Below are 18567 nucleotides of genomic sequence, written 5' to 3'. Positions count from 1 at the left end.
CAACAGGTGAAGGTACCAGCTCTGCCTCCTGAATTATGCACAAGCACCTTAACTACGCTCATCCCTGGCTCTCCTCTTTTAAAGTGGAAGTTTTGATTGATGCTTTGGTCTAAAGTTATTTTTGAATGGATGCCAAAATAAAAGTTGTCATTTAAGTATCCCAGATAGCACATTAGAGAGATGTCACCTGAGAATGTATGCCTCAGTATCTAGGTCTTCTTTTTAGCACACTTCCTCAGGTATTTACATTCACAGGTGAACATGTAGGGTGACTAATAAGTTACTAATTTAACTAGCTGCTTAAAGGGAAGGGGTAAAGATCATTGGTTCAGGAAAGATGCTGAACCTGTTTTTTTTTTTTTTTTTTTTTTTTTTTTTTTTTTTTTTTTTTTTTTTGCAGTGCTGGGGATTCAACCCAGTGCCTTGTGCTTGCAAGGCAAGCACTCTACCAACTGAGCTATATATTCCCAACCCTGAACCTGCTTTCTAACTCGGAAGTTTTTGCCAGTCCTTTGCAAGTCCACCAGATTTTGTTTATGCATATCTGGTTTGAGCTTCTATTTCTACCCTAGGTTTTACAGTCAGTTCCTCCTCTTACCTTTACCCTGTATAATCATAAACAATTATGCCAAATATCCAATAGGAACAAGGATAAACGTTTATACTTGTTAATTTAGAAAAGTGGAGGGGTGGGGGTGGGGGTGGGAGGGTGACTTGAAGCTCTGAATCATGAAGACCTAGATACGAACTTCCCCCCCCTCCTGCCCTTTTTTTCTTTTGAGATGCTTCATGCCCTGGCTGCTAGCATCCTAGAATTAGCTTCCTGAGTTTTCTTGTTGGAAAACACCTGCCATAGTTCTCAAGGGTTGGGTAGTGACCCACTTTAAAAATAGTTCTAGATGGCCAGGCATGGTGGTGCATCCTGCAATCACAACTCTGAAGGCTGAGGCAGGAGGATGACAAGTTCAAGGTCAGCCTCAAAAACTTAGCAAGGGGCTGGGGAAATAGCTCAGTCGGTAGAGTGCTTGCCTTGTAAGCATAAGGCCCTGGGTTCGATCCCCAGCACCCAAAAAAAAAAAAAAAAAAAAACTTAGCCAGACCCTGTCTCAAAAAGAGCTGATAGTAGTGTGTCCCTGGGTTCTATCCCCAGTACCACAAACAAGAGGCTGTAGAGCTGGGCATGGTAGGGTGCACCTATTATCACTGCTATTTGGGAGGCTGAGGCCCCCCCCAAAATCTCTTAAGCCCAGGAGTTTGAGGCCAGCCTGGACATCACAGTGAGACCTTGCCTCAAAAACAAGGAGTGATGAAAATATTTTTGATTTATGTCCCAGGACATGGTGATAGAACACATTCTTAGCCTGGGTAAGGTCCTGGGTTTGATCCCTAGCACCACTTAAAAAATATTAATTTTGGAATTGGAGGTGATGAATAGAGAACACTGAAGGTATTAAATACCACTGAATTTCACACTTCAAAATGGCTAATCAAATTTTTTAAATAAACCAAAATGTTTAATTTTAAATAAGTGAATTTTTTATTTATAGTACTGGTGATCAAACCCAAGCCAGGGCTTTGTACATGTCAGGCAAGCACTCTACCATTGAGCTATACCTCAACCTGTTAGTGGAGAAAATTTTTTTTTCTTTTTAGGTACTGTGTATTGACCCAGAGACTTTGCCCTTGAGCTACCGCCCCAGCCCTTTTTTACCTTTTTTTTTTTTTTTTTTTTTTTTTTTTTGTACCAGGGATTGAACCCAGGGTGCTTAACCACTGAACTACATTTCCAGCCCTTTTTTTTTTTTTTTTTTTTTTTTTTTTTTTTTAACTTTTCGTGACAGGTTCTCACTAGATTGCTTAGGGCCTTACTAAGTTGCTGAAGCTGGTCTTGAACTTTCAATCCTGCCTCAGCTCCCTAGATGTTGGAGTTACAGATGTGCACCATCACACCTGGTCCATTTTTTAAATTTTGAGATAGGATTTCACTAAGTTGCTTAGGGCCTTGGTAAGTTACTGAGGCAGGCCTCAAATTTCCAAGCCTCCCTTTTTGGGATTACCAGGCATGATCCACTGTGCCCAGCTGTTAGTGAATGTTTCAACAACAAAAGATAGATTTAAAAAAAAATTAATGAATTGAGCTGGACTTCAGGGCCCACACCTATAATTGCAGCTACTGGGGAAGCTGAGGCAGGAGCATCCAAAGTTTCAGGCCAGCCTGGGTAACTTAGCAAGAGTTTGTCTCAATATAAAAAAAAAGGGCTGGGAGTGTAACTCAGTAGAGTGCTTGCCTGCTAGCATGTGCCACATCCTAGATGGAATCTCCAGTTTATTACAAAAAGTATTTTGTGAGCTAATGTGTACCTCAAAGCCAATTAAACCTTTTACTAAATAGTAGCTTTGAAGAAAATCCAGTATTATGAAAATGGCATATGCATGCCTTGCGCTGTAAATGGAGAAGGAATCTGTAAGAGATCTTAGGTTTCCAGGTAGACAATAGAGACACATTTAAACCTCATGATAGCTGAACTGTAGCAAAATGTAAATCAATCTTCATGGGAATATGGGTTTATTATAGGACAGTCTTTCCCCCTAGACCTGGAGTAGCATTTATGACTATCATCTCTAGACAACAGTGGCTCTCTAAACCAGTACTCCTAATTTGGGGTAAGGGTGAGATGGGGAAGGACCTACCTATCAATCCCTCTTTGATAAGAGGGATTAGGGAAATCTCCAGAAACAATTTGAGAAAATAAGAGTTTCCATGGCCAAATCAGTCAAGGTTATTGGCAGATGCTTAATTAAAATAATGTTATTGCCTGCCTGCATACTCTAGCAATAAATACTATTCACTTTATAACCTCAAGGAAATCAGGCTGGAGGAATTGCAGAATTAGTAAAGAGAATGCAACACTATAGATGGAAGAAGTGACATTTGGGGTATCAAAGGTAATTTGAGGGAGGAGAGAAAAACTAACTGGGTGTGGAAAGAATTTTAAAAATCAAGTATCTTCCCTGATTCCAATCACTTCCTGCCTTCCTGTGGGCCTCAAAAGAACCCATGGCTTTTGGAGCCAGGATGTGCTTTATTGGCAACATATACTTGCTCTTATTCCTGGTCTTTAACCAAGGTTCTGTCACTTGCTCTGCTCCAAAGATGAAGAAAGGATACCAAAACAATTATTTTTTATAAATGAAAAAAGTGGGCAGTTACACGGTTTTTAACGAAAAGAGGAGATGGAGTTATTTCAGGCTAGCAACCAATATTACCGATTTTAAGGGACCGAGCCTTACACGTAGGAATAAGAAACTTAACTCTCCACATGGGTCCACCAGACCCCTCGCCCTCTCCTAGCACTGGTATTTAAATGGACGTCAAGGGGTCTGGCAGCCTGCGATTCAGGACGCAGAGGCAAGCCCGCCCCATATCGGCCAGATCAAGTTCTGCAAGAGGGCCAGGGAGGAGTGGAGCAGAGACACAGCGTGGGACAGTCCTGGAGCCCGGACACGGGGAATAACTCCCGAGAGTCTTTGACCCCCTGGGGACGAGCGACTTGAGCCAGGCGCTGAGGTAGCAGCACAAGCAGCCGCCCGCAGATCCCATCCCTCAGCGGCCCGTGGTCGCCGTTTCTCGTCCACCCTGGTGCGCGCTTTACTCTAGCGGTCGGGATGTTGCTTTCTCGCCTCTGGCCACCTAATTCATCTGGTTCAGTAGTGTAAAAGTTACGAAACTTTCCAATGTTTCCGTCTGGTAAATTAGCCAGGCTGGCTCGGTGGTGCGCGCCTGTGGTCCCCTCCACTCAGGAGGCTAAGGGAGGAAGGATGGCTGGAGCCTGGGAGTTCCGGGCCAGCCTGGGCAACGCAGCGAGACTTCGTCTCAAAAAGTTCTCCAGTAGTATGAGGAAAAACTCGAAGGTCTCTCCTTTCACCTCCTTTGGGGGAAAAAATTAATCGGAATATGCAGGCACTGGTCAGGAGGCCCAGCGACCCAAGTCAACCCCAGGGGCGGCCCCGCCTCCCAACGTCAGGCATGGGCGCGTTTTCCCGAATTGCTGGCTTTGCCCGGACCTGTCTGGAGCTTTCTGGTCTCAAAGCGGGACCGCCCTGTTGTTATTCTTAGGAACACTCCTCAACGCACAAACTGCTTCCTACCCCTCAACCCCGCCCTAGAACATCAAGCTTAGTCAGGACTCTACATTTAATATCCTGAAGATTCTATGAACTATGTGCCAGGCTTGGCATGACAACGGGGCTCTCCCCCTCCTTTCCCCTGTTTCTGACTAAGCTGTCAGTTATGGAGAAATAGGAAGGAGGGGTTGGGAGAAGTTGGAAGGTCCAGAAGACTTGAGCTGGTAAGCTGGTGGGGTGGGGAATGACCCCAAAAGGCATGTGGCAGGCAGGAGGGGAGTTTCAGGCTGGTCACATACCTCATGGTGCCCATAATGCGTGCGAGACCTGAGATCTACTCCTCAGTTTTTGGCTCTGTATCCATTTGTTTCCTTTTAGAAAACAAAAAGATCAGGTTGTTGAGCCAGTTTAAGAGGGAGTACAAAATGAGAGATCCAATTACCAGCTTTGTAATTGCCAGTCATCTGGGTAACTAGATCAAGCCATTGACCCGTTTTGATCATTTGTGCCCATCTTTGAAAATGAAAAGGTTACCTGAATGACTTGTGTCTAAAGATCTTGAGATAGTACTTACATTGAGCCAAAAATAATGCCATAGGGCTGGGGAAGTAGCTCAATGACAGAGTGCCTTCCTAGCATGCAGGAAGCCCAGGGTTTGGTCCCCACTAATGCCATGAAAGTAATGATATAGTCCTGGTAGTAATCTCCGACCTTGTAAGCACCTCAATAAGAATGATTGAGAAGTCTGACATGACAACAAAAAAGGGAAAAGGAGCAAACTTCTGAGCTTCTACTGTGTAACAGGCACTAAAATGTGATCCTATTACTCAATGCTCCATCCTATGAAATATTGTTAATTTTGTTTTAAAGATGAGCCTAGAGAAATTTATGTAATTTAGTCAAATTTCTTGTTGTTAAAAGGAAAAGAAAACCTGAACAAAGAAGTAGAATCCAGATGCAAATCCAGGTCTTTCCTTTCCCAGAGATTTTGTGCCCCTTCCCCTGCCCCCACGATGCTGAAAATCTCTCCCCATGTTATTGAAGCCTTTGCAATTTGGTTGTTAAGAATGCTCAACTTTAGATTTTATTATCAGCTGTCTTTTCTGGATATAAGTAGAATTATACCATCTTTTAAAATCAATAGCACTGAGGAGAAAACAGTGCAGTTTGAGAAAGTATAAGAAAAAGGAAAGAGAAAAAAGATTCTGCAGCATCAGGCTGAGAAGGCTCCCTTTAAGTAAGGCTCTCCTCACTTAGTGTTGTGGCAGCCAGCATTCTTTTTTTTTCTTTTTCTTTTTCTTTTTCAGTTGTTCATGGACCTTTATTTAATTAATTTATTTATATGTGGTGCTGAGAATTGAAACCAGTACCTCACACATGCTAGGCAAGCACCCTACCACTGAGCCACAACCCCAGACCCAGCCAGCATTCTTAGTCTTCCCACTTAAAAGTACCCAAGAAGCCAGGTGCAGTGGCGCTCACCTGTAATCCCAGCGGCTTGGGAGGAGGCTGAGGCAGGAGAATCTCAAGTTCAAAGCTGGCCCCAGCAAAAGCGAGGTACTAAGCAACTCAGTGAGATCTTGTCTCTAAATAAAATACAAAATAGAGCTGGGGATGTGGCTCAGTGGTCAAGTGCCCCTGAGTTCAATCCCTGGCTACACTGCCCCCACAAAAAGCACCTAATGGCCTTCCAACTTTGGAAACTGAGTCCTTTCCTTCCAAACATGGAAACCAATAAAAACCTGATTCCAAAATTAATGAAAGTTCTATTGTTTGTGCATGCATGTGTGTAATTTTGTTTTTTGTTTGTTTTGGTGCCACACTCCCAGTCTCCTGAGGTTCATATAGTCATCCTAGAGAGCAATTAAATCTGTTACCGGGTTTCTGTTTTCAGAAGCACCCAATCTAAAAAGAAAAACAATTTTCAGAAGACCCTATCCTTTTCAAGAAATGGACAAGGAAGAGCTAAGGGTGTGGCTCGGCAGTAGTGTGTGTGCTTAGTGTGCACAAGGCCATGGGTTCCATTTCCAGCACCAAAAAGAAATAAACAAAATACTTGGTTTCCAGACCAGTCCACAGAGAAACATGACATAAAAGGTAGGTTGACTACAACTTAGAAAGACTCTGTCTCAAAATAAAATATAAAAAGGACTGACGACGTAGCAGTGGTAAAAGCACACCAGGATTCAATCCCCAGTACCAAAAAAAGAGTATGTCAACTATAATACAGTAAACTCTGACCGCAGTATGTAACTGGTTGTCTGATTCATGGAAGACAATACTTCCAATGAAACTCTTCTACCCTAGCAGAAGTCAGGGTAGGGACCTTATCATCATGTCCACCCGCCAGGCAGTGGAGACTGTGACGTTCTTTGCTTCAAGTCAATAGAGAAGTATTCTATTCTAATTTTATTTTACTTTATTTTGCAGTACCAGGGATTGAACCCAGGGGTACTTTATCCCTGAACTATATTCCCAGTCCTTTTTATTTTTTATTTTGAGATAGGGTCTCATTAAATTGCTGTGGCTGGCCTCAAACTTGGTGGTCATCTGCTTCGGCCTCCCAAGTCTCTAGGATTACAGGAGTCTACCACCACACCCATCTAGAGAAGTATTTTAAAATGCAGATTTGGAGGAAAGGAAGAAGTGAGTTCAGAATTGCCAGTGGTAACAACCAATGGCAATGAGGCTTCCAGAGGATGGAGCAAGTCTGAGTATCTCTGGACATGTTGATACACTTTGTGCAGCTAAAATGGAACTCCTGCCAGAGTTGCAGAGAGTAATGGAAAATTCCTGAAGTTTGACCAGTTTGACTGGATTGAGGAGGTGATTCATTAGAGAATGGTATCTGAATGTAAAAGTAGTTTTTGCCTACCTACACAGCAAACACACACACACACACTGAAGCAATCTCTCTACAACATCAGTTTAGATCAGCAAATTGAAGGAAAAACAACTGAATATGCTTGGATTACAGGAAGATGTTTTGACAGTGGACAGGTGTGCATATCTGTGTGCATATCCATGTGAAGCAATGTTCAAAATCCTTCATTAAAAAAACTGCCTCCTCCAAGTTGGGTGCAGTGGCAGATGCATGTAATCCCAGCAATTTGGGAGGTTGAGACAAGGGGCTTGCCAATTTGAGGCCAGCCTCAGAAAATTTAGGGAGAACCTCAGCAACTCAGTGAGACCAGCTCAAAATTTTAAAAAAGAGGGGCCAAGGTTTGAATCCCCAGCTCCTGGAGGGGAGGAAGGAAAAAAAAAAAAAAAAAGAGCTGGGGATGTAGCCCAGTGTTTAAGTGACCTGGGTTCAATTGCTGGTACTAAACAGACAAAAAAACTGCATCCTCCCACATATGCTCAGGACATAAGGGTATTGCAATTAAGTGTTTTCATCCATGGGTTAACTCAGTATTTAATGGCCCTCACATTTTCATTTCAGGCACTATCAAGGGGTCTTGCCTCCCTTAAAAGGATAAAGAAAAAATTAATAAATAAATTAACAAATGTAGACTGTGGGTGGGGCACGCCTGAATCCCAGCGATTTGGCAAGCTGCAGCAGGAAGATTGAAAGTTTGAGGCCACTCTTATGCACCCTAGGGAGACCCTGTCTCAAATATTAAAAAAATAAAAAAGGGTTGGGGCAGTAGATCAGTGATAAGAATGCTCCTGGTTCAATCCCCAGCAAACACACACACACACACACACACACACACACACACACACACACATAAACAAATATAATTGTAATCAAAACAGGAGGTGCAGGAAGTTGGTTTCTAGGATGAAAAATTAACTGGATAAATTAAAACGTGGGTTCCAACCACTATCACCTTACTGTATCACCACAACGGTGCTGTGTGATGTCTTTAGAGAGAACATCCCCACTTCTTTCTTGAAGAGTCACCATCCTGTCACGATTGCTCTAGAAGTGGTAAACAGAATAGGGGTTGCGGATACAGGGAGCGCAAACTCAGTTAACTTGGAGGTTAACTTCCATCACCAGGGAATTAAGGACAAGAAGGGGGAGGGGTGGCTCGGACTCCAGAATGGAAAGGGTGAGAGAAAGAAAAGACCAAAGTCTTTAAAGCAAGTCCAATTCTACTGAAAAAAATTTTTTCTTTTCTTACTAAAGCAGGGTTACAATCTGGGGCAAAAAGGAGAGAATGCGTTCCCGCTCCCAGGGAGCGGCCGATTCAGCTCTGCCACCACCACAGCCCCTCCCAGGTCCTCCTAGCATGTTCCTTCATCAGATTAGGAAAACTGTCTCATTCTAACAATCATGCTTTTATACACCACTGCTTTTTTCTTCAGAATCCAAAGCCGCCCACCCCATCCGAGATATTCCCTCATATTGGTTAAAGAAGGACGAGAGAGAGGGAGAAAAAGAGAAAGACAGACGCACCGGGACCTACTGCAATCCTCCCATTTTAAACCTAAAATGGCAAAAACGCCGCGGGGAGCCAAGCATTCCACAGGCAGCGCAGGACCTCTGGCCCGTCCATCATTCGCAACCGCTGCAAGTCAGTCCCTTCTGTCCATTATCCAACCTCTTTAAAACCTCCGCGACTTTGTGTGTCCTAAGTGTCCCCCTCACAGACTTTATTCCACTAAACTCTCGAAGGCCCACCGGCCACCCGCTGCCCTATAACACAAGCCTAAAGCTGGCCCTTGCGGTCACTTTACACTAAGGTGCTGGCCGCCAGCAGAACCATGGAGACCCAGGCAACAATCTCCCTCCTCCCTCCTCCCTGCTCCCTCCTCCGTCGCCTCCGCCCGCCAACAGCCTCCTCTCGGGCCCCCATCCCCTCCAGCGAACCCCAGAAGCGTCTGGAGAGTTCTGGGGAGGGGCGGAACCCTCGCCTCTGATTGGTCCCAGGAGGCCAGGGGCGGAACGCCAGGAGAAACCCCTGGAACATTCCGGTCCCGGCAGCCTCATCCGGCTCGGCGATTGGCCCAGGAGGAAGCGGGCGGGGCTCCTCGGCGATCTATAAAGCCCGAGCGGAGGCCGGGTGAGGAACGACGAGCCCCAGCAGCGGCTGGCATAGCGAACCTTCTGTGATCCCGGAGCACGCACCCGAGCGGTGGGCTTCCGACTCTCATTCAGGACCGAGCTTTTCCTCGCGTGTCGCGTCCCCTCACCGCAGCCAGAACCTCAGCGCGGATCCCAGAGAGTAAGGCACCGACATGGCCAAAGCCACGGCGATCGGCATCGACCTGGGCACCACCTACTCCTGCGTGGGGGTGTTCCAGCACGGCAAGGTGGAGATCATCGCCAACGACCAGGGCAACCGCACCACCCCCAGCTACGTGGCCTTCACCGACACCGAGCGGCTCATCGGCGATGCGGCCAAGAACCAGGTGGCGCTGAACCCGCAGAACACGGTGTTCGACGCGAAGCGGCTGATCGGCCGCAAGTTCGGCGACCCGGTGGTGCAGTCGGACATGAAGCACTGGCCCTTCCAGGTGATCAACGACGGAGACAAGCCCAAGGTGCAGGTGAGCTACAAGGGGGAGACCAAAGCGTTCTACCCGGAGGAGATCTCGTCCATGGTGCTGACCAAGATGAAGGAGATCGCCGAAGCGTACCTGGGCTACCCGGTGACCAACGCGGTGATCACCGTGCCGGCCTACTTCAACGACTCGCAGCGCCAGGCCACCAAGGACGCGGGCGTGATCGCCGGGCTCAACGTGCTGAGGATCATCAACGAGCCCACGGCGGCCGCCATCGCCTACGGCCTGGACCGGACCGGCAAGGGGGAGCGCAACGTGCTCATCTTTGACCTGGGCGGGGGCACCTTCGACGTGTCGATCCTGACGATCGACGACGGCATCTTCGAGGTGAAGGCCACGGCGGGCGACACGCACCTGGGCGGGGAGGACTTCGACAACCGGCTGGTGAACCACTTCGTGGAGGAGTTCAAGAGGAAACACAAGAAGGACATCAGCCAGAACAAGCGAGCGGTGAGGCGGCTGCGCACCGCCTGCGAGAGAGCCAAGAGGACCCTGTCGTCCAGCACGCAGGCCAGCCTGGAGATCGACTCCCTGTTTGAGGGCATCGACTTCTACACGTCCATCACCAGGGCGAGGTTCGAGGAGCTCTGCTCCGACCTGTTCCGCGGCACCCTGGAGCCGGTGGAGAAGGCCCTGCGTGACGCCAAACTGGACAAGGCGCAGATCCACGACCTGGTGCTGGTGGGCGGCTCCACCCGCATCCCCAAGGTGCAGAAGCTGCTGCAGGACTTCTTCAATGGGCGCGACCTCAACAAGAGCATCAACCCCGACGAGGCGGTGGCCTACGGGGCGGCGGTGCAGGCCGCCATCCTGATGGGAGACAAGTCAGAGAACGTGCAGGACTTGCTGCTGCTGGACGTGGCGCCCCTGTCGCTGGGGCTGGAGACGGCCGGGGGCGTGATGACCGCCCTGATCAAGCGCAACTCCACCATCCCCACCAAGCAGACGCAGATCTTCACCACGTACTCGGACAACCAGCCCGGGGTGCTGATCCAGGTGTACGAGGGCGAGCGGGCCATGACGCGTGACAACAACCTGCTGGGGCGCTTCGAGCTGAGCGGCATCCCCCCTGCCCCCAGGGGCGTGCCCCAGATCGAGGTGACCTTTGACATCGACGCCAACGGCATCCTGAACGTCACGGCCACCGACAAGAGCACCGGCAAGGCCAACAAGATCACCATCACCAACGACAAGGGCCGCCTGAGCAAGGAGGAGATCGAGCGCATGGTGCAGGAGGCGGAGAAGTACAAAGCCGAAGACGAGGTGCAGCGCGAGAGGGTGTCTGCCAAGAACGCCCTGGAGTCCTACGCCTTCAACATGAAGAGCGCCGTGGAGGATGAGGGACTCAAGGGCAAGATCAGCGAGGCGGACAAGAAGAAGGTGCTGGACAAGTGCCAGGAGGTCCTTTCCTGGCTGGACGCCAACACCCTGGCGGAGAAGGACGAGTTTGAGCACAAGAGGAAGGAGCTGGAGCAGGTGTGTAACCCTATCATCAGTGGACTGTACCAGGGTGCGGGTGGCCCCGGGGCCGGGGGCTTTGGAGCTCAGGCTCCCAGAGGGGGCTCTGGGTCGGGCCCCACCATCGAGGAGGTGGATTAGCGCGGCCTTTCCTTCCTCCCTCCATCTTTTTCCTCGGGACGCACTGTTGGGACTCCAGGGCCTTGCTGTTAGCCCTGTTACCTAACTTCGGTTTTCTACTGCTGAGTTCATTGTATCTTGATGGTAACTATAGCTGAATGTCTTTATATTTTTGTGGCATAACTCGTGTGTTCTTTAGGTTTAATGTAAGAGTACTGTATGAATGTCCTTCCTCTTTTCTTGTCCTCATATCAACACTGCCACCCTGTGTTATAGTTTTTGCTTTGCAACACTTTAAAATCAGGGAAATTTTGTTTCTGTAACTTGTTGAAAAATAAAATATTAAGAATTGTGCTTAACTGTTTTTGGTGAGGAATAATGGATTCTTTGTGTGTGTGAATTTCATAGAAATGTGAACACCAGGAAAGGAGTACTGGAGGAGAGAGATACATAGGAGTCATGGTTCTGGATATTTTTGTTAGGATTTAAAATGTGGGGAGGAAAAAATTTTCAGATAGACATTTCCATGGAAGTGGGGCTTATTTTAGGGACAAGTAGTGTTTTGTGGGATGAAAGGTAGGTATGGGTTAGGTGTAAGTGAGGAAAGGCACTGTTCAAAGGGACTCATCTGTGCTTTTTCTTGAGTCCCAAGTTTCTCTTCTCATTACTGTCTTGCCTGCTCTCCATACTTTTTTGTAGGTGACAGCTGGGGTGGACACATCAACAATGAGTTGCAGGTTCAACTCTGGCTCTGTAAATCCCAACTAGACAACCAAGCACCATTTCTGTAATCCATTAGCATTGGTCACTTCCTCCTAAACTATTTTGTCTAAATGTCTTGGCTTCAAAAGTTCTAAGATCATTTTGCACAGAAATGCAAAGTAGACAAACATTTTCAGCCATGGTCACCCTAGGTGTAAATTTTCCAAGTTGGATTATGGAGGAAAGAGAATGCATATTCAGGGGTATGGCAATATAACAGGGATATACAATACCTAGATTATTTGTATTCACCCTCTTGTCTTCCTATCACCACTGTCTATGTTAGGTATTCTAAAGTTATTTTTTCAGTTTAGTATGTGGAGCTAGTCACTTTAGCTGAATCCAGGCCATGATCAGAGTAATAAGGGATGGTAAAATTCCCCCCCACTTCCAAGACATTTGTTTATTCCTTTTTGGTTTTTGGTAATGGTTTTATCCGATGTTTAACAATCAGTAGTCTTAAGCAATAACTGTGTAAAATAGATTTAATTATGAGGAAAGAGAAGATGAAAAATGGTTCACAGGGGGCTTTGTAAAGCTCAGTGGTAGAGCACTTGCCTGGCTTGTGAGGCACTTCTGTCAATTCTCAGCACCACATAATAATAAAGATATTGTGTCCATCTACAACTAAAAATATGTATATTTTTAAACTGCTGCACAGCATAGAACTGGAAAAATCAAGATGGTCATGGGCTTTCTTCTGCTCTTCCCTGGGGATTCTTCCTGATGTAGCAGTTAGGTGTGCTTACCTTCTTTAACCTTAAGAATCCCAACCCCCACAAACAGGCAGCTTAGAAGTACCTACTCCTAAATTGAACATTTAGCAAGATTAGCATTACTTTTTTTTTTTTTTTTTTGGTATGGGGGGGATTGAATTCAGGGGTGCTTAACCACTGAGCCACATCGCCAGCATTTTTTGAGACAGGTTCTTACTAATTTACTTCAGGCTTCCCTAAATTGTGGAGGTTAGCTTTGAATTTGCAATCCTGTCTCAACCTTTCAAATCACTGGATTACAGGTGTGCACCACTGTGTTCAGTAACAGATTGGCATTCCATGTTGCACCTTTCAGTCCTTATCTTGTGGGAAAATAAAACATTCTAGAACTATCAATATAAGAAGGCCTCCTTGGAAGCTTGTCAATGACAAGGAAAATAGAGTTTGGTTTCTGAACCAGTTCTGAAAGGCCTGTTTTGCTTGTAAGAAAGGTGGACTCACCATCACAGCCCGACTGAAATCTCAGCAGCTCAGGAGGCTGAGACAGGAGGATCGTGAGTTCAAAGCCAGCTTCAGCAAAAGTGAGGTGCTAAGCAACTCTGGTGAGACCCTGTCTCTAAATAAAATACAAAATAGGGCTGGAGATGTTCAGTGGTAGAGTGCCCCTGTTCAATCCCTGGTACCCAAAAACACAAGGTGAACTATAATAACAATAAACACAGACTCAGCATATGGAAAATGCAGTGTTCTTATTGCATCACAGGAATTGGGGCTTTCTACTCCTCCCTCCCTTTTTTTTTCCCCCTTTTTTTAACAGGCAGTAAAGGGGAAAATCTTTTAACTTAGATCTGTAAGAACTATCGTTCTCCACCCTAGTGGTATAATAAAATCATCTGGGGGCTCAGGATATAGCTCAATGGTAGAGTGCTTATCTAGCATGTACAAGGCCCTAGCATTATAAAAGCAGAATAAAACTGGGAAGAAAGCAAAAGAGGATAGTGCTGTAATACCAGCAGTTTGGGAGGCTGAGATAGGAAAATCACAGGTTCAATACCAGCATCAGCCACTTGGCGAGACCCTGACTTACTTAAAATAAAAAAAAATTAAAAGGGCTAGATATGTAGCTCAGAGATAAAGCACCCCTGAGTTAAATCCCTAATACCAAAAACATTTTTAAAAAGAAGAGAGAAAAAGGAAAAAAAAAAAAAAAAAAAAAGATTGCAGGCCTCTCAGGTCAATTGAGAATATTAGAGCATATATTTCAAGTTGCCCAGGTTTTTCTAATGTGCAACCAAAGTTGAGAAGACCACTGAAAACCAGAGGCTGTTTGTGATTTTATTTTAGGACGATAGGGGTATCACTAGGGAGGATAGCAAGGTGTGAGTGCTCCCAAGAGCAACATCTGTTGGTAAGAGGCTGTCTGCTGTAAATTGGAGTCTGAAGGCTTGAAAGGCCTTAAAGAGGCAATTCACTGGCAGCAACAGCAATGATAGAAGTTAAGGAAATTGCCAGCAAGTTTATTGGGCTAAAAACGAATTTCTCAGCTATTCAGAAAGTTGAGGCAGAACCAAGTTCAAGGCCAGCCTGGGCATCTTAGATGCCAAAACACAACACCAAACATTATCTGCATTTATAAACAGGAATGAGGGATTCCAGGAGGTGATATTTGCAGTGATACATATGAGTTCATGGATTATGGACCAAGAGCAAATACCTAAGGACGATTTCTATTTTTGTTTTGTTTATGGTACTGGGGATTGAACTAGGGGGTGCTTTACCACTGAGCTACATCCCCAGCCTGTTTTATTTTAGGCTGGCCTGGAACTTGTGATCCTCCATGGCTCCCTAAACATTTGTGAGGGGAGAAAAGTGTCCCTGCTGTTGCCACCCCACCCTAATTTGATTTACTTCTAATCTCCCCATCCCTAGGCCAGCTCTTGCCTTAGGTGCTATTCAAAGGACACTGAACAGTTCCACCAACTTTTGGGCAACTCCCATCCAAACATTGCTTATAAAAAGAACATATAGCCAGGCCCACCTTTAAATCCCAGAGGCCAAGGGAGGAGGATGGCAAATTCAAGGTCAGTCTCAGCAACTAAGCAAGACCCTATCTCAAAATAAAAAAAAATAAAGAGCAGAGTGAGGTGGCGCATGCCAGTAATCCCAGCAGCTTGGGAAACTGAGGCAGGAGGATTGAAAGTTCACAGCCAGCCTCAGCAACCGTGAGGCGCTAAGCAACTCAGTGAGATCTTGTCTCTAAATAAAATACAAAATATAGCTGGGGATGTGGCTCAGTGGTGGAGTGCCCCTGAGTTCAATCCCCAGTACCAAAATAAATAAATAAATAATAATAAATTTTAAAGAATAAGGGCGGGGGGTGTGGCTCAGTGGTAAAGCCCCTCTGGGTTCAATCAGAAGTACGGGGGTGTGGAGGAAGATCCAACATGTATAGCAGGGGGAAATAAGTAATAGTTGTTCAGTGGTACAGTGTTTTACTTTTGGGAAGATGAAAAAATTCTGGACATTCTTTGTACAATATAACTATTCAACTGTACAGATGGTAAAAAAACAATTTGTTTTAAACGTGTAGTTTATTGCATGACTATCATTTTAAAAATCACCATTATAGGGCTGGGGAGATAGCTCAGTTGGTAAAGTGCTTGCCTTGCAAGCACAGATCCCTGGGTTCGATCCCCAGCACCAAAAAAAAAAAATCACCATTATATCTTAACGAAGTTGATCAAAAGAAAGCAAAGCAAAGAAGCAGCTTAATGTGCCTGAGCAAATTCAGATTTCGCTGGCTGGAACAAGTGAGTCCCCTGGAGTGGACTGAACCCAAAGCTGGGGTTACAACGAGGGAAATCCCAGGGTCATTAACTGGTCCACAGGGTCGGGGAAGCAGCTTGAAGGCCATGTCGTTGGGAATGCTGGCGCGACCTGTAATTCCAGCCACTCAAGAGGCTAGGGCAGAGAAGGATCGAGAGTTCGAGTATAGATAGCCTAGGCAACAATAGCGATGCCCTGCTCAGAAAGTAATAATAGTCGTTTTTAAATAAAAAGCTTAAAAAAAAAAAAAGGACCGCCTAGCTAACGGGTTCCTGCTGGTCAGGGACTTTCTCCCCTTTGGCCAGCGAAATCACCTGCTTATTTTGTTATTGTTTATCAAAAATTTATAACATATCTCTGTGTATTTGCTCAGAATATTGTGAACCCTACTTTAAAGGGCTTTCTTTCACTTTGTTTTATTCCTGTTTGGACGAACGACGGCGAAAATGCCGCGCTTCGAGCCAGGCATGTAAGAAGACAGCTATACCCGTTAGGCCCCCGACCGGCGCAGCCATAAATAGCTGTGGCTCCGGCTTTCCTATCTCTTTGTTCTGTGGGCGGGTTGGCAGTATGGGTGGGTTCGCTCGGCACGCCTGGCGCATTCTGCCGAGGCTGCAGTTCAGTGTCTGGAAGACGCTTTGGGGTATCTATCCGCCTGCAGGTACCTCGGGGCCCTGCTAGGGGAGGGGACCGTAGCCTTGGGCTGAGCAGGATGAATTACCATTACAGACTAGAGTTTCTGATGTCTACGTGACGCATCTGCTTAGATCTGACCCAGCCCTGGGCAGGGGGAACTCGGCTGGATTCCCCCTGGTTTCTGCTAACTCATTGGTTTCTTCTCAGGCCCTTGATCTTCGCAGGCGGGTCCGCAGCGCGGCGATGGTGAGTGGATTGTGCTAGTAATTGAGAGATTTGGAGTGGCTGGCGATAGGCGTGGGGGAGGACGGGGGTTATGATGATTCCAGGTGACTCTGAGCGTGTCGCTGACGCCATCACCGCAGCGCACTGACCGCCTCTCGTACCCGAATCCCCAATATGTGGACTCGGGAAAGTTAGTGGCCAAGAACCCTTAATAATCTTTAATTTTTGTTTCATTTCCTCATTTAGGGGTTTTAAGACGTTCATCGATGTGTGATCCTTAAATAAAGGTTAGTATAAGTGCAAGAGTTCGTTATTTGCTTCTCAGACCATTTTATTCCCACGCTTTTTCATGGGGCGTTGGCATCTGTTAATTTCCTAATGCGCATGTGCAACAATGCCCATATTTCATGTGGTGGCTTTCCAGGGACCACTTTTGGTTTACGTTTCTCTTGTGGCTATTGATCCTTTGTGATCTCCTCTGTGTTTTTTTTTTTTTTTTTTTTTTTTTTTTAAGTACGGTTAATTCACCTCTTCTAAAATATTTCAGTCGCAAACTTGAACTTACGTGGGGCCTCCAGTTGGAACTATTCTATACAGTTCAGTATTATTTTCTGCTCTTAACTCCCCATCCTAGGACCTCTCATTCCTTAGATCCTTATATACTGGGATTGTTGTCTTTGAATATACTGTATCCCTTCTCCAAATGGCTTCCCTTGATCCAGATCTCCCTTTATTGGGAATGATGAATTCACAGACTAGAGTCTCTGATGCTGGTCCTGATGTCAAAAATAAGTTCTGACTCATTTAGGGAACTGGATACTTGGGTCTCTGGAGAAGGCCATTAACACTGCTCTCCAGGCTTCCTGGGTATTGAACCTCCCGTGGGCATTTAAACACTGAACTATGGCTCTAGTCCTTTCTGTTTTGTTTTGAGACAGGGTCTTGCTAAATTGCTGAGGCTAGCTTTCTACTTTGAATCTTCCTGCCTTGGCTTCCCACATCTCTGGATTATAGGCATGTGCCACTGCCTTGGTTAACACCCTGGTTTTTTTTGGGTGGGGGGGTGCTGGGGATTGAACCCAGGGCTTTGTGCTTGCAAGGCAGGCACTCTACTAACTGAGCCATAACCCCAGCTCCTTGCTTGTTCTTAATGGTTGTCCTGTCTTTCTAGTATGAGAGCTCTGCAAGCCCAGCTGGGGGCAGTGCACCTTCACAGAGATTCTGAGCTAACCTCAAGACTGAAAACTTAAGGTTTTGGAATCTACCCCTTTGGAGACTGTTGGAATGCTTAGGTAGGTTCCTGCTGTTGTATCCTCAGGCTATCTTGACAAGTGGAAAGTAACCCTTTCTCTGATTGCTATGATGAGTCATTCACATTGACTCTTACCCTGAGTGGTAATGATGACCTGGTTGGACTAGAGTCTCTGAGCTTTGCTCTGAGGATCTTTTAAAACCACCTGATCCACTTATTTTTCCCCCTCCATCCTATGTGGCAACTTCCTACCCAGCTTCAATGGTTTTATTGCCAGTTGCCTGCATGGTTCTAATGTGTTCCTTTTGTGAAATTTCAGGATTTTGCTGACCCAAAGGATGGCCTCTGATGTTATACAGTTCCTATGAATGTAACACCTTACCTGTGTTAAACTGAGCAGCTGCCAGTGGGCAAAAAACTGTCTAGAAATTTTGGGACGCTAAGTAGACACTATTTGCTTGTGTTTTGTCTTATACAAGTACATGGTTTTCTTCTTAAAGTTTCAATAAACTATTTTAAAGCAAGTAATGAATGGATTATTTGGTCTCTGGATGGAAACAGAATGGTACAAATAGATTTAGGGAAGTGAAAGTTAACCTCCTACTCCAGTAATCCGTTGTGAGACAGGGTCTCACTGAGTTGCTTAGTGCCTTGTCTTTACAGAGGCTGGCTTTGACCAACGATGATCCTGCTTCAGCCTCCCAAGCTGCTGGGATTACAGGCATGTGCCACCAAGCCCAGCTAGGCATACTTCTTAATAGCTAGATAAAAATTAACTGATTGCCATCGTATCTACTGTATTAGATGTTATTGACATCAGTGATGATAGAGTATTAATATAGGAACCTCATTTGCCTTTTGGTAAATCAGTGAAAATGGGGTGTTTATCACTGAGATCCTTATCAGCATGTACAATGTAGTTTTGTGTCTTTT

The 18567-nt window shown here is 45.9% G+C and overlaps 1 protein-coding gene, 2 long non-coding RNA genes and 2 other non-coding genes across 5 annotated transcripts; 4 read left to right on the top strand and 1 right to left on the bottom strand.

The window, feature by feature from the left end:
• Positions 1 to 2092: 2092 nt before the first annotated feature.
• Positions 2093 to 5666, bottom strand: LOC124988336 (uncharacterized). Its single transcript, XR_007109412.1, has 3 exons — positions 5608 to 5666; positions 4425 to 4496; positions 2093 to 3929 (listed from the first exon to the last, which is right to left on the bottom strand). It is a non-coding gene; the product is annotated as an uncharacterized LOC124988336 (long non-coding RNA).
• A 3461-nt stretch (positions 5667 to 9127) lies between these two features.
• LOC124988335 (heat shock 70 kDa protein 1) lies at positions 9128 to 11571 on the top strand. Its single transcript, XM_047557740.1, has one exon. It carries the CDS (start codon positions 9313 to 9315, stop codon positions 11236 to 11238), a length of 1926 nt encoding a protein of 641 aa, XP_047413696.1. The 5' UTR covers positions 9128 to 9312; the 3' UTR covers positions 11239 to 11571.
• A 4491-nt stretch (positions 11572 to 16062) lies between these two features.
• On the top strand, positions 16063 to 18158 carry LOC124988911 (uncharacterized). The gene is made up of 5 exons (XR_007109517.1): positions 16063 to 16182; positions 16365 to 16403; positions 16629 to 16669; positions 17554 to 17674; positions 17954 to 18158. It is a non-coding gene; the product is annotated as an uncharacterized LOC124988911 (long non-coding RNA).
• On the top strand, positions 16470 to 16532 carry LOC124989830 (small nucleolar RNA SNORD48). The gene has a single exon (XR_007109648.1). It is a non-coding gene; the product is annotated as a small nucleolar RNA SNORD48 (small nucleolar RNA).
• LOC124989827 (small nucleolar RNA SNORD52) lies at positions 17118 to 17184 on the top strand. Its single transcript, XR_007109645.1, has one exon. It is a non-coding gene; the product is annotated as a small nucleolar RNA SNORD52 (small nucleolar RNA).
• Positions 18159 to 18567: the final 409 nt, after the last annotated feature.

Source organism: Sciurus carolinensis, chromosome 7 (assembly GCF_902686445.1).
Source record: "Sciurus carolinensis chromosome 7, mSciCar1.2, whole genome shotgun sequence".
Lineage (NCBI taxonomy): Eukaryota > Metazoa > Chordata > Mammalia > Rodentia > Sciuridae > Sciurus > Sciurus carolinensis.
The sequence above is the reverse complement of the archived record's forward strand: the minus strand, read 5'-3'. Positions and strand labels throughout refer to the sequence as shown.

Coding starts and splice junctions, on each gene's coding strand:
- LOC124988335 (XM_047557740.1), top strand. CDS start 9,313: ATGGCCAAAGCCACGGCGATCGGCATCGACCTGGGCACCACCTACTCC.